General features: G+C 37.0%; 1 protein-coding gene across 2 annotated transcripts; it reads left to right on the forward strand.

Moving 5' to 3' along the window:
• Positions 1-1,044: 1,044 nt before the first annotated feature.
• LOC149829032 (uncharacterized) lies at positions 1,045-10,063 on the forward strand. 2 transcript variants are annotated; one of them, XM_090017034.1, is made up of 6 exons: positions 1,045-1,259; positions 1,713-2,055; positions 6,968-7,236; positions 8,703-8,899; positions 9,414-9,539; positions 9,674-10,063. In XM_090017034.1, the coding sequence occupies exons 1-6, from the start codon at positions 1,070-1,072 to the stop codon at positions 9,755-9,757; spliced, it is 1,209 nt and encodes a 402-aa protein (XP_089873160.1). In that variant the 5' UTR covers positions 1,045-1,069; the 3' UTR covers positions 9,758-10,063. The 2 variants fall into 2 exon arrangements, with proteins under 2 accessions (XP_089873160.1, XP_089873159.1); XM_090017033.1 differs by having other exon boundaries at positions 9,414-10,063.
• Positions 10,064-12,081: the final 2,018 nt, after the last annotated feature.

The raw sequence follows: 12,081 nt of genomic DNA on the forward strand, positions 1-12,081 counted from the left end.
GCAAGTATGAAAGAAAAATTGACAACTTTTTCAACCATTCCAAACAAAAGAAAAATTTTGAAAAAAAAGTTTTCTAAAAAATGTAATTTTTTGATAGAAATTTTTTCTCAAGGAATTTTTTCTATCAATTTTTTTTTTTTTATTAGGCCAGCTATTCACCCACAACACATCTCATCCCTTGTGAGTTTCAAGTAAGGGTTTTCTTACTGCTATCCCCATTTGTTTAATGGTGACACACTCTTATGAACATTTGAAAAGTAAAAAAGTTTGATGATTTATATTGAACTCTACTCTTCTCCTAAATTTCTGCCAAATAAGATAGTTTGCACTGGAAACAAGCAATTAAAGGGTGCGTTTGATTTGCGAACAGGGGAGGACAAGGACTATGTGTCCTGTTCTGCTCGTGCCTATCTGTAAACAGCCCAGGAGCCACAGATGGAAAACCATTTTTTTTATTCATAAAGCGTTCAGCTGTTCCAAGGAGTAAGGGTGTCACCGGGTTGGGTTTGGTTTGGACTCAGGTGAAACCAGATTTGGATTGTACCAGATTTTTTAGTATGGTATCGGGTCTGCACTTGGATTTAATTGGGTCCACTATAAGAAAAACCATACTCAGACCCGATAAAAACTACATGAACCAAACCCGGTAAAACCATATATTTTATCATGTTTACATTGAAAAATTGCGGGTCTTAATTGGAACTCCGGTCATGATCGGGTCTGGTATAAAATTTTACAAACTATACCCGGGTCCATGTATTAATCAGACCTCCGGATCCGGACTCAGGTCTTCATCGGTTGTCTTATTTATCACCATACCTGAATCCTATAGAGTATGGTTTGGGTCGGATCCGAGTAGACCAGGCCCGTTGACACCCCTACCAAGGAGGATGGCAAAATAGCTCGGGACAGGAAAAAGAGTTCAACGGGATACGTGCTGTCCGGCCCGTCTGCACCTCCCACATTTGCGTGGGCGTGTAGGCTGGCGTCCCGAGGACAGCGTATAGCATTCTACTTCACTGCTGCCCCCTAGATCTTGGGGCCACTGTTCCAGAGAGAGAAAGAGAGGATGCATCTGAGCGAGAACGAAGGCATCGAAGGGAACACCTTCGTGGTGACGGGCGGCGCCGGTTTCGTGGGATCCTCCCTCTGTCTGGAGCTCGTCAGGAGGGGAGCCCGCGAGGTTCGATCCCTCGACCTCCGCCCCAACTCCCCCTGGACCCCTCTCCTCAAAGACAAGGGCGTCCTCTGCATAATCGGTAATCCACCAAACTCCCCATCTCACTCAATCCGACCATTCAGCCGTTTTACTCGATCACACACCACGTTTCCCGTAATACTTCACCACCATTCACCTCTTAAACGATCAATCGAAATTGGGTTCCATTGATCCGTCGTTCCGTAGAAACCATCGTCTCTCTAACCAAATTCAATACCAAATTCTCGTGTTCGATGTCGCCAATCTTCTCGCTCGATACCGGATGATCTGATTTCTTCGTCAATATAAAGTTCTTTCGATCTTCTTACTTTGAATGTTTTTACTTCTGAATGCTTCTCTTCAACTAGCGTAATTGATCGCATCGATTAATGTTGAAAATTGGGGGTTTAGTTGTATTTATTTGATGCAATTTTCACAAAAATTGATTTTGTTAACTTAATTTGTGAGATTGACTAGCCCAGACGACGACTTTTGATTTTTCGGATTGTTTTAGGGGATGTGTGCAAGAAGAAGGACGTCGAGAAAGCGGTGCGGGGCGCGAATTGCGTCTTCCACCTTGCTTCTTATGGCATGTCCGGCAAGGAAATGCTCCAAGCGTTTCGTGCTGATGAAGTCAATATAAACGGGACCTGCCATGTCTTGGATGCTTGCTTCGAGTTCGGGGTCAGGAGGCTGGTGTATGTGAGCACTTACAATGTAGTGTTTGGTGGGAAGGAGATCGTGAACGGGAACGAGTCGGTGAATTACTTCCCGATCGATGCGCATGTTGATCCGTACGGTCGGAGCAAATCGCTCGCCGAACAGTTGGTTCTGAAGAGCAGCGGTAGGCCTTCCAAGTAGGTGTTGATGTGTTCTGGTATTCTTTCTCCTGTCCTGAATTCCTCTGTTCAATTTCCTTTTATGCAAGCATGTGAATCATGAACAGATACTCCACCTGAAGAAAGTTGCCCTGACTCTCACCAACTGGATTTTTAAAATTCAAGCTGGTTATTGATCATTAAGAGTGATTGAATGGAGGGGAAAAGGGTTTTTTCTTGTCGTTTTTGACAGATCAAGTTTTCCATAATGTACTCGTATGTTCTATGGATTCATGTGATTGTTGTGCCGGATGTGTTTGATATAGTTTTAGATATTCATACCTAAACTAACATGACATCTTGGATTCTTTCTAATCTTTGTGTAACGAGATCGGTCAAAGTTGCCGGTGGAGGAAGTGGGAAGTGAGGCACTTCTAAAATGTTAGGATGCCAGAAGCGCGGAATGACTTAAAAGCGAATCGAGAATCGTCTTGAAAGCAACCTAAGAATCGAACCAGAAGGGACTTAGGAATCAAACCAGAAGCGACCTAGGAATCAAACCTTAAGCGAAAAAGGATTTGAAGAGAAAACAAAAGGAGAATCTAGTGGAAAGTGAAAGGGAAGCCAATATGAATTGAATAAGAAGCGAAAATATAATTATATTTTTTTCTAATTTACCAAAATATAAAATTTATGTTATCATAGACAAAATAAAACATGAGTGGATAACATTAAAGCTGATCTATTAATCTCAAAACTGAATTGTATATGCAAGTGCAATCATTTAATAAATGCATCCTGTTGCAAGCATTTAATAATTAATGCAAGACAATAAAAATATGACCAGCCCTAGAAAATATAGCTCCCCAAAATGAAAAGCCCAATTACTCCAGTAGCTAACCAATGGAATGACGGACAAAAAAAATCAACCAATAAATGAAAAGTAAAGCCAAGGGAAAAAGGAAAAGAAAAGAATCAAACCAACTTAATTAAAAAAACCATGAGAGAGAGGGAGAGAGCAGGGGATGCACACACTGAGAGAGCAAGGGATGCACACACACACACACACACACAGAGAGAGAGAGAGAGAGAGAGAGAGAGAGAGAGAGAGAGAGAGAGAGAGAGAGCATACCTTGCAATGGAAGCCATGGCATCGTCGATGATCGCCTGAGTTTGTTGGAGTTAGCCTCAGGTTGCCGAATTCAGGAAAGTAGCAGCCAAGGCTTGGAACGAACCCTAACCCCTCATAGAAGTTCAAAAAAGCCTCTCTCTTTCCCCCTTTGTGTTTTTATTTTCACCAAATGATGTTTTTACCCTTAAAAACATGAACCTTCTTTTTTTTCTGTCAAAAACAAATAAGTAGGGGAAAAATGTCCAAGCCCCAAAAAAGAGGAACCAATCTAGGAATCGCGATTCCCAGAGTTGGGAATCGTGTTTCCACCTAAAAGGAGTCATGTTTCCTCATTCGAGGAAACACACTTCCATTTGAATAGGAAACACACTTCCTATTGTTGGGATGCTCACTTCCCTCAAATGGGGAAGTGAGCTTCCCTTTTGAAAGAGGCTCTTCCCCACATGCTTTGGAAGCATCGCGTTTCACGCTTCCAAAGCACTTTTTGGGGAAGCATGCTTCCCCAAGTGCAGTGGCGCTTCCGGTAACCCTGAGATCGGTAGACTTATTTTGTAATGTTTAATTAATGGCATATTTATAAGGAACAAGATCAGTATATTGAAACGTTATAAATTTTTGTCTTTCATCAATGTCAGTGATGGAATAGAAAGGACATCAATGTGTGCAAATGTATGTTTTCTACTGTCCTCTTTCTTATGGTATTCCATTGACAGCATGTTTTGCATATCAATGGCCATTGTTAGTGTGTGAAAACATTTTAAATATATATTTTATTTTATTAATTTTCACATTTCTTTATGTTCATTAACTATCGAGATAGGAAATACATTTTAGAACTTGGTTTCTAGGAGAAAAACTAAATGTTAAAATGTAAATTGTAATACATATATATAATAATAATAATATTCAATATTATTATATATATATTTTTCCTTTTATTATTTTTATTTTCCTTTATTTTCTTTTTTAGCATCTAGTTCAATAGGAACTAGATCATTCAACCAATCAAGTTCCTAGTTGGAACTTGACTGTGCTATAGCCGTTGGACTAGAGTCCAACGACTCTTTTGGAAAATTCAAAATGAGCTCTCCTCTCTTCCACTCTTTTGTATAAATAGGGGTGACCCCTTCAATGTAAAACCGCCAATGCTGCTTAAGCATTTTGTGTATGAATAAATCATTATTTATTTTTTCAAGTGTTCTTCCATTTATACCCTTTTAAGGGTGTAGTGCCTCCAATAGACACATGTTTGTGAGTTCGTGCATTTGCGGAAGACCACCATTTCATTACATGGTATCAAAGCCGCAGAGACCTTAGTTCTTGAAGTGTTTTCGCCTCGATTTTCATGCTTTATTTGCAAAAGGTGTTTCATCACTTTGTTCTTGGCTCAAGAAGATTTGTTTGAAGAAAGGAGGACTTATGCTACAAAAATTTGTTTAGTATCCTCTCTCTTATTCCCTTGTCTACTCTTTTTTTCCTTTTCTCTCTCTCTCCTCTCATCTATTCCTTTCATACTCTTGTAAAAAATGGATGACAATGATAAGATACCATCATACCTATGAAGCTAAATAATACTATCTAATGTGGGCTTCGATTATGAAGCGCCACATTTGGGGAAAAGGATTATGGGGTATAGTAAATGGTTCCAATTCAGAACCTAAACTATCTCTTACCAAGAAAGAAGGTGATAAAGAGGTTTCTCTAATGGAGGAAGAGAAGTGCACGACGTTAGCTACTTATAAAAAGAAATTGAAAGAGTGGGGGATAGAGCATGCAAAAATTATGTCATGGCTAATTAATAGCATAGACATTAAAAAATGCTCTAGTCTTGCTAAGTTTGAGCATGCCGATAAAGCTTGAGAATACCTTAAAAACATGTATTCCCTTAAAGATATTGCACATGTGTGCAATTTACAAGACAAAGTTCGGACAATGACTCAAAAAGATAAAACTATTCGAGAATATTACAATGGGTTGTCCGAACTTTGGGAACAATTGGCTCTTCTTGAGCACAAATGACATTGTGTCGAAGATATCGAGCTTCATCAAAAGCAACTCGATATAAAACATTTCTATCAATTTGTGAATGGTCTAAGACCGGAGTTTGAATCTACCAAATCGGCTCTTTTACATCGTGGAAAAATTTCTTTTATTGTTGATACTATAGAAGATCTCACTATGAAGGAAAATAGACTTAGAAAAAGTACTCCAAAAGTTGATGATGACTCAGTTCTAGCTGTGTCTAGACTGGAGAATCATACTCGCACTTACAAGTCGCCTCATTTTGTAAGGAAAAATGGTAACTTTGACAAAAGAAAAGTCATTTGTCATCATTGTCATGAACTGGGGCACTATAGGCCTCAATGTCCAAAGTTAAAAAGAAGATAAGAAAAAAGAGTTGCATTTGTTGAATCTGAGTCAAAAGATTAAGATGCACATGTATCTATGGCTCAATTGATGAAAATCCTTCAACCTCTTCTCAAAGGGGTATCCTTCTCAACTGAAGCTTCAACTGGAGCGGTTGTTGCATCTTTCTTCGGTTCAGGTAACTTTCTTTGGCTTTTAGATTTTGGTACTTCTTTTTACATGACCCCAAATGTCAATAGCCTATCCGAATGTCTTAAAAATAACTCAAGTGTGTCAAAGGTTTTTACAGCCGATGGCACATCTCTTGAAATAAAAGGAGTAGGATGTTTTGAAAATTTTCAAAAATCAAAAAATTATTTTATTCTAAAAGTTAGATATATCCCTAAACTAAATTTGAATTTTTTATCTGTCTCGCAAATATCTGACTATGAATATATCTCATTCTCTTCTCATGGTTGTTGGGTACATGATCATCAGTCAGAGAAACTGATTGAGAAAGGCCATAGAGGAGGACTCTATTACATGGACTTTTTGGAATTACCCAAGAATGCATTTTGTTATAATATTCAGAAATTAGAATTAAATTTATGGTACAAAAGACTTGGCCATCCTCATATGTCTAAAATTCAATATTTTTCAAGTTTGGTAAAATTTTGTATTTCTGAAATTTTTTCTTGTAAAGATTGCATTCTTAGCAAAATAAAAAGATTATCATTTCTTAATAAAACTTTTGTTTCTTCACGACACTTGAGTTAATACATTCGGATGTTTGGGGCCCCACACCAGTTATTTTCAAAAGTGGTTATACATATTATGCCATTTTTGTTGATGACTTTTCTAGACATACTTGGATTTATTTTCTTAAACATAAATATGAAGTTTTTGCTAACTTTTAAATATTTGATAAAAGGGTTAAAATTAAGTTTCAGAATGATGTTTTCATTTTTTGCACTGATTCAGGTAGAGAGTTTATGTCCAAAGAATTCAAAGACTATCTCAATTTACATGGCATTACACATCAAAGATCATGTCCACACACTCAACAACAGAATAACCTAGCCGAACGCAAACATCGGCACATTATGGAAACTACTAGGACCTTGCTAGCCTGTCAGGTTCTTAAACTATATTTAAGATTCTTGCCACAAATGTCCACCTTATGGTAAAAGCTAAACTAATTTTGCAAGCATTTTTTAATGTGAGTTTTCCAATGTTTATGCACGATCCCATTTTTTCAAAACAAGTTCAAGGGATATGCTTTATTCGGAAACAATAGATTGGAGTTCATTAGAACCAATGCTACAAGCTTCCAAAATTCCATGCAAATATGCTGTTAGTTTTTCTTGCTGTCTATTTCTGTGTACATTTCTCGTTTTTATCATTTTTGTTCTTTAATTTATTTTCATGTTTGTGCATTCTTAAGATTGACGATACTACCTTGTTTGATGGCAGAAGGGGAGGGTCAACTCTTTATACTTGTGCAATCCGTGCTGCTGCTATTTATGGACCTGGTGAGGAAAGGCACCTCCCAAGAATTTTATCATTAGTGAAGTTGGGACTTTTCAAATTCAGAATAGGTGACGAGACTGTTCGTACAGACTGGGTTTATGTGGATAATCTTGTACTTGCACTTTTACTGGCAAGCATGGGACTTTTGGATGATATTCCTGGTAGAAGGGGTCATCCTATAGCTTCTGGACAGCCATATTTCATATCTGATGGTAATGTCCAAGTGTACTTTCTTGAATCATCTGGCCATGGAAGACAACTATTTATTCACAACTACTATGGTTTCAAATTTATATCTGAATATCATTGCAGATTGTTTTGTTTGTCTTGTGTTCCTTAGCTTTCGCCTGTCTGAAAACTCACTAAGATGCCATGATGCATTCTTTCATTTTGGTGATACTTGCATTTCAATGTGCAGTTTGTATTATTGACATGTTTATGGGAGTCAACAAATAGGTGAAGACTTAGCTTTGTGTTGCTTTACTTTTTCGGCTTTGATATGCTGCCTGAAGCTGCAGCAGATGCATTATTATGAGAATTTATAAATAGTTTTTCACACTTCCTTGTCCATTTTCGTGCTCAAGTTTAGAGTAAGGCAACCTGCTATGAGAGAGGTTTCATGAACAGACGCATTAACCTCTACAGTTCGACGTACTTCTTATTATCATTGATACAATCAATAATTATCATGCCATACTTTTCTTTTCTTCTCATTTATAAGCAAAAGGGAAGTTTCTGAAAGTCAGTTATTCAAATATTTCATAGTAGAAGCATGCAGATGAAAAAGAGAAATTTCCATGTACTCGCTACGAGAAAAATCTGTACATCGTATGAATTTGTCCCTTGGATTGGCTTAATGCCCTTTGGCTGATATTAAAGCGGGGACACTAAATTTTGTGCCTTAAACTATGAACAAAAGCTAATATGTTGCACCTGGTGAATTCTAGGAAGTCTAAAAGTGATTATTTAACAATTGTTACAACTTATCAACTACTAGAAAGAGTTAGTCATATGTTGCTTTTGCTGGACATAAAATACTCCCTACCAATTGTCATTCAATTGGTATTAGAGTTGACACATCTGTAGCTTTACTAATTTGATCTGTGTATGCAAATTGTGAGCTGCATATAAGAGGTTGAAGCATATCCTACAAGCAATTTTTTGTGATGATTAGTCTATTTCAAGTGTTTTTTTGTTTATTATCATTATGAATAGATTGTTGACCGACTTTGTATTGAGGGTGGGTCTGGCTTAATTTGCAAGTGGGGTTGCTGTTACTGTGAAATTTTGTCCTGATATATTGTTCGCATATCTTGATCTTGGTGAAACACTAATGATGCTGTGTCTTGTTTTTGTTGCATCTTTGTACTTCACAACTTTGCATCACCCATGTAGATTATTGATAATGCTGATTCAAGTCTATGATGACAGCTTAATTTCAGCTAGTTGTCTAGTCAAAAGGTACAATGTCTAGACCGAGAAGCTGCATAAAAAATAAAGAGCATAAAAAATAAAGATCAGAAATCCTTTCAGTTATGCATCTCGCCTCTTAGATTAGCTTTATTTTACCATCCTTTCCATTACTCGTGTCTTCATATCTTTCGGAAAACAGATGCTTTCATGTTCTTTTGTTTTATGTGATGATTATGTTGTTATAGATAGATAAACTTCTTTACAGGAGCGCCAGTGAATACTTTCGAGTTTCTTCGTCCATTGATTTTAAGTCTGGATTATGATTTCCCAAGTCGTACGATAAAGGTTTCCCGTGCTCTTATTCTGGCACATTTTTTCTGGGCTATCTATACACTTTTATATCCACTGTTGAACCATTGGTGGCTTCCTCAGCCAATGCTTCTTCCTTCAGAAGTACATAAGGTCAGTGCTTATTTTTGTGTTGCTCTGATTTAATGTTGCCCTCGTCTTTGTTAATGGATGTGATTTTGGTTGCACATATAGTTGTTATCATAAAAATTATTTCATATTGGAACACCAGAAAATTACGATTCTTTTATGTACTGTATCATCCCATGACTCGTTTTGAAAACAAAAATTGTTGAAAATTATTATAGGTGCCTATACGTATTTCCTGTGAGAGTGGAGGTAATATATTAGTTCTAGTTGAGATAGATGAAACCTTTTGATGACACCTGGTAACAACTCTCTCCGGTTGTGCCCTGCATTTTGGTTTTCATTGCCATTAATAAAATGTTTTCCTTGTTTACATTTTGAAAATGAAAGGACGCGTTTGAATCTCAAAATCCAGGAAATGGTGCAATCTTTTGGCTAGAACAGGATAAGCTATACAGTTGTGCAGCATGAGTTTCAGTTAAAATTAAATACACATCCCGTGGGAATATCAAGGCATTCACTCTGTTATCTACTTTGACAGGTTGGTGTGACTCATTACTTCTCCATACTAAAGGCAAAGCAGGAGCTTGGTTACGAGCCTCTGATGAGTCCACGTGAGGGGATGGCCGAGACAATTGCATACTGGAAGGAGAGGAAGAGGAGGATGGTAGATGGACCGACTATTTACATATGGCTTTTTTGCATAATCGGCATGACTTTTGTGATCTGCTCAGCTGTTGTGCCATATCCATATTTTGGTCCTTTTGAATGTGTGAGGACTCTTAATCTCTTTGTCTTCAGATCTCTGTGGATGGTTCGGTTGGTTGCAGTTGTGGCATCAGCTTCCCATGCCATAGAAGCTGTATATGCGTGGTACCTGGCTAAGAGGGTGGATCCCACCAACGCAAAATGCTGGTTTTGGCAGACCTTTGTTCTTGGCTTTCCTTCCTTGAGGTTTCTGTTGAAAAAGCGCAAAGGAGCTGAAAGAGTTGCAAGAAAGTAATTGAATGCAAGAAAATATGTAATCTATTATCATTAGGTGTAATCAAGGATTTCTTTTTCATGAATAACGTACCCCAAGAAGACTGGGTTGCTGACCTCTAAATTACAGAGTTTTTTTTTTCTTTTCTTCTGTGCGGTTCAGGATTGCTTACCTCAGCCTACGGAGCCTTTGAATAAAAACAAAATTTCTGAGAATATTGTGAGATTTTCCTTTGCTGAGATTTTTCAGATAAGGTCCTTTTGAAGCATTGCTATGAATTCCTATTCATTCTTATCCTGCATAACAATGGGCGTGTATTGATGTAACTTAACTCTGAATTCATCATTTGTCCTGTTACAGATATTCTCGTTCTTCTTTAGATAGCCTTGCTTTGATGTTTTGACTTGTGAAAAAAAACCTTGCTTCTATTAAAGATGCATGGTGAAAATTATCCCTATGATTATTTTCTTGTGCCACCAATGATTGGTAGACTGGGTTGTTGCTCCACTCTGATTCCAACTGAAACTAACATCAGAAACTTGGGTGAGATCATAGTGACAAATATCGCGAAAATCTCGTGATAATATGCGAGAAATTGCCTGAGTTTAAAACAGCAAATTCTCTTGAGATTTTCAAAATATTGCGAGATTTATGAAAAAAACAAAAATACCGCAATTTAAACGTGATATTTATGTTTTAAACGGCTATTTATAGCAAAAAAATTTATGTATTTTTATTTTTAAATAATTTTTATTAATATTTTCTTATAAAAAATAAATTTTAGATTTTAATTACATTTTTTATTGCTGAAAAAAATGTGAGATTTATGGAATTTTTTCAATTTCTCACGAGTTTTTGAAAAACGAGAAATTGGTGATAAAAAAGTTTGTCAGTATGGGTGAGATTGTGTGTACTTGCCAAGGTGCTTTTTTTGTTCATTAGGATGTTTTCCTGAGCCGGAACCTGAAGGGAGGGAGGGAGGCATTTGTAAATGCAGAAACCGAGTTGATATCAAGCAACTGTCACGAACCGAGACGGTACAAGATGGGAAATCTCTCTCTCCTCTCTCTCAAAAACCTCTGGCACCAGATCAGATCCTGTCAAACTCAATCTCACCCAGGGTTTACAACTACAAACCCCACCCCTCTGTGGGTCCCACTTGTACTGAGCTACAGGAAAGAGGGGTGGGGTTTGTGGTTGTGAACCCAATCTCACCCAGAGTTTGACATGGTCCTCTTTCCTAACTGCACATTGGCAGCCCTCCAGTTTGCAAGGGATGGTCTCTGTGGGTTTTGAACCGTGGTTGCTTCACCACGGTGGCTCCTATCAGGGTGGTAGGAGAACAGATCAGGTATTCTGCGAAAATCACTTTAAGGAAAGTGATTTGGCATCCACACCGTCCACAAATTGCATAAAGACCGTGGAGTCCTGGTGGGATGACCTAATGGACGATGAAGATGTCAAATCACCTGATCTGCTCTCAGGAGGTAAAGCCCTTGCCAGTGAAATTGCAAATTTCTTGAAAAATAGCATGTAATAATATATATTGGCTAAAAAGAAAATTTTAGTAATTTAATATATAAAAATATAATATTTAATGAGAACTATTGAAACTATATAGAGATGTTATAAATTAGAATCTAATTCAACTAGATTTGATTAAGAATAAAATATTTTGCATGCACAACATTAAAAAAACAAGGCATAATTTCAAAACATACTTAAAACTTTGAGCCCTAATAAAAAAACTTAAGTAACTTTCCGATATTGTTCAAAACACACCTAAACTTTTTTGTGGTTAAACAGAAAAATCCATGGTTTACTTCTGTCAAAGTTGCCACAAAATGTGTTATAATGAGTGATGAACAATGCTAAATGATTTTTTCGGTTTTTTTTCTTTATTTATAAATTTTGCCCATGTGGATGCTATTTAAATGCTTGATTTTATAAGGATTAGTTCTTGGAGCATTTAATTCTGATACATGGGTAGGCTTTTATAAGATTTGAAAAATCAACTGCTCAAAATCTTCATAAATTTTTTAGGTTCTATATCTTCTTTTTTTTATCGAGAAAACATAATCAAGGTGCCGATTCCTAGTAAATCGGCCATATCAATTACATCTATGGGGCTAGAATTGCAAAAAGAAAAAGAAAAAGAAAAAAACACACTAAAACACCTAAAAAATCCATCTTGCATGTTTCATTGATTCATTTAGCATATTTCATT

This window comes from Nuphar pumila, chromosome 9, assembly GCF_984573655.1.
Source record: "Nuphar pumila chromosome 9, dmNupPumi1.hap1.1, whole genome shotgun sequence".
NCBI classification, from domain to species: Eukaryota; Viridiplantae; Streptophyta; class Magnoliopsida; order Nymphaeales; family Nymphaeaceae; genus Nuphar; species Nuphar pumila.

Excerpts from the sequence above, each read along its gene's own strand:
- LOC149829032 (XM_090017033.1), top strand. The coding sequence starts at position 1,070 with ATGCATCTGAGCGAGAACGAAGGCATCGAAGGGAACACCTTCGTGGTG. Across the intron at positions 1,260-1,712 it reads GGGCGTCCTCTGCATAATCG|GGGATGTGTGCAAGAAGAAG; the intron begins GTAATCCACCAA and ends GGATTGTTTTAG. Across the intron at positions 2,056-6,967 it reads AGCAGCGGTAGGCCTTCCAA|AAGGGGAGGGTCAACTCTTT; the intron begins GTAGGTGTTGAT and ends GTTTGATGGCAG.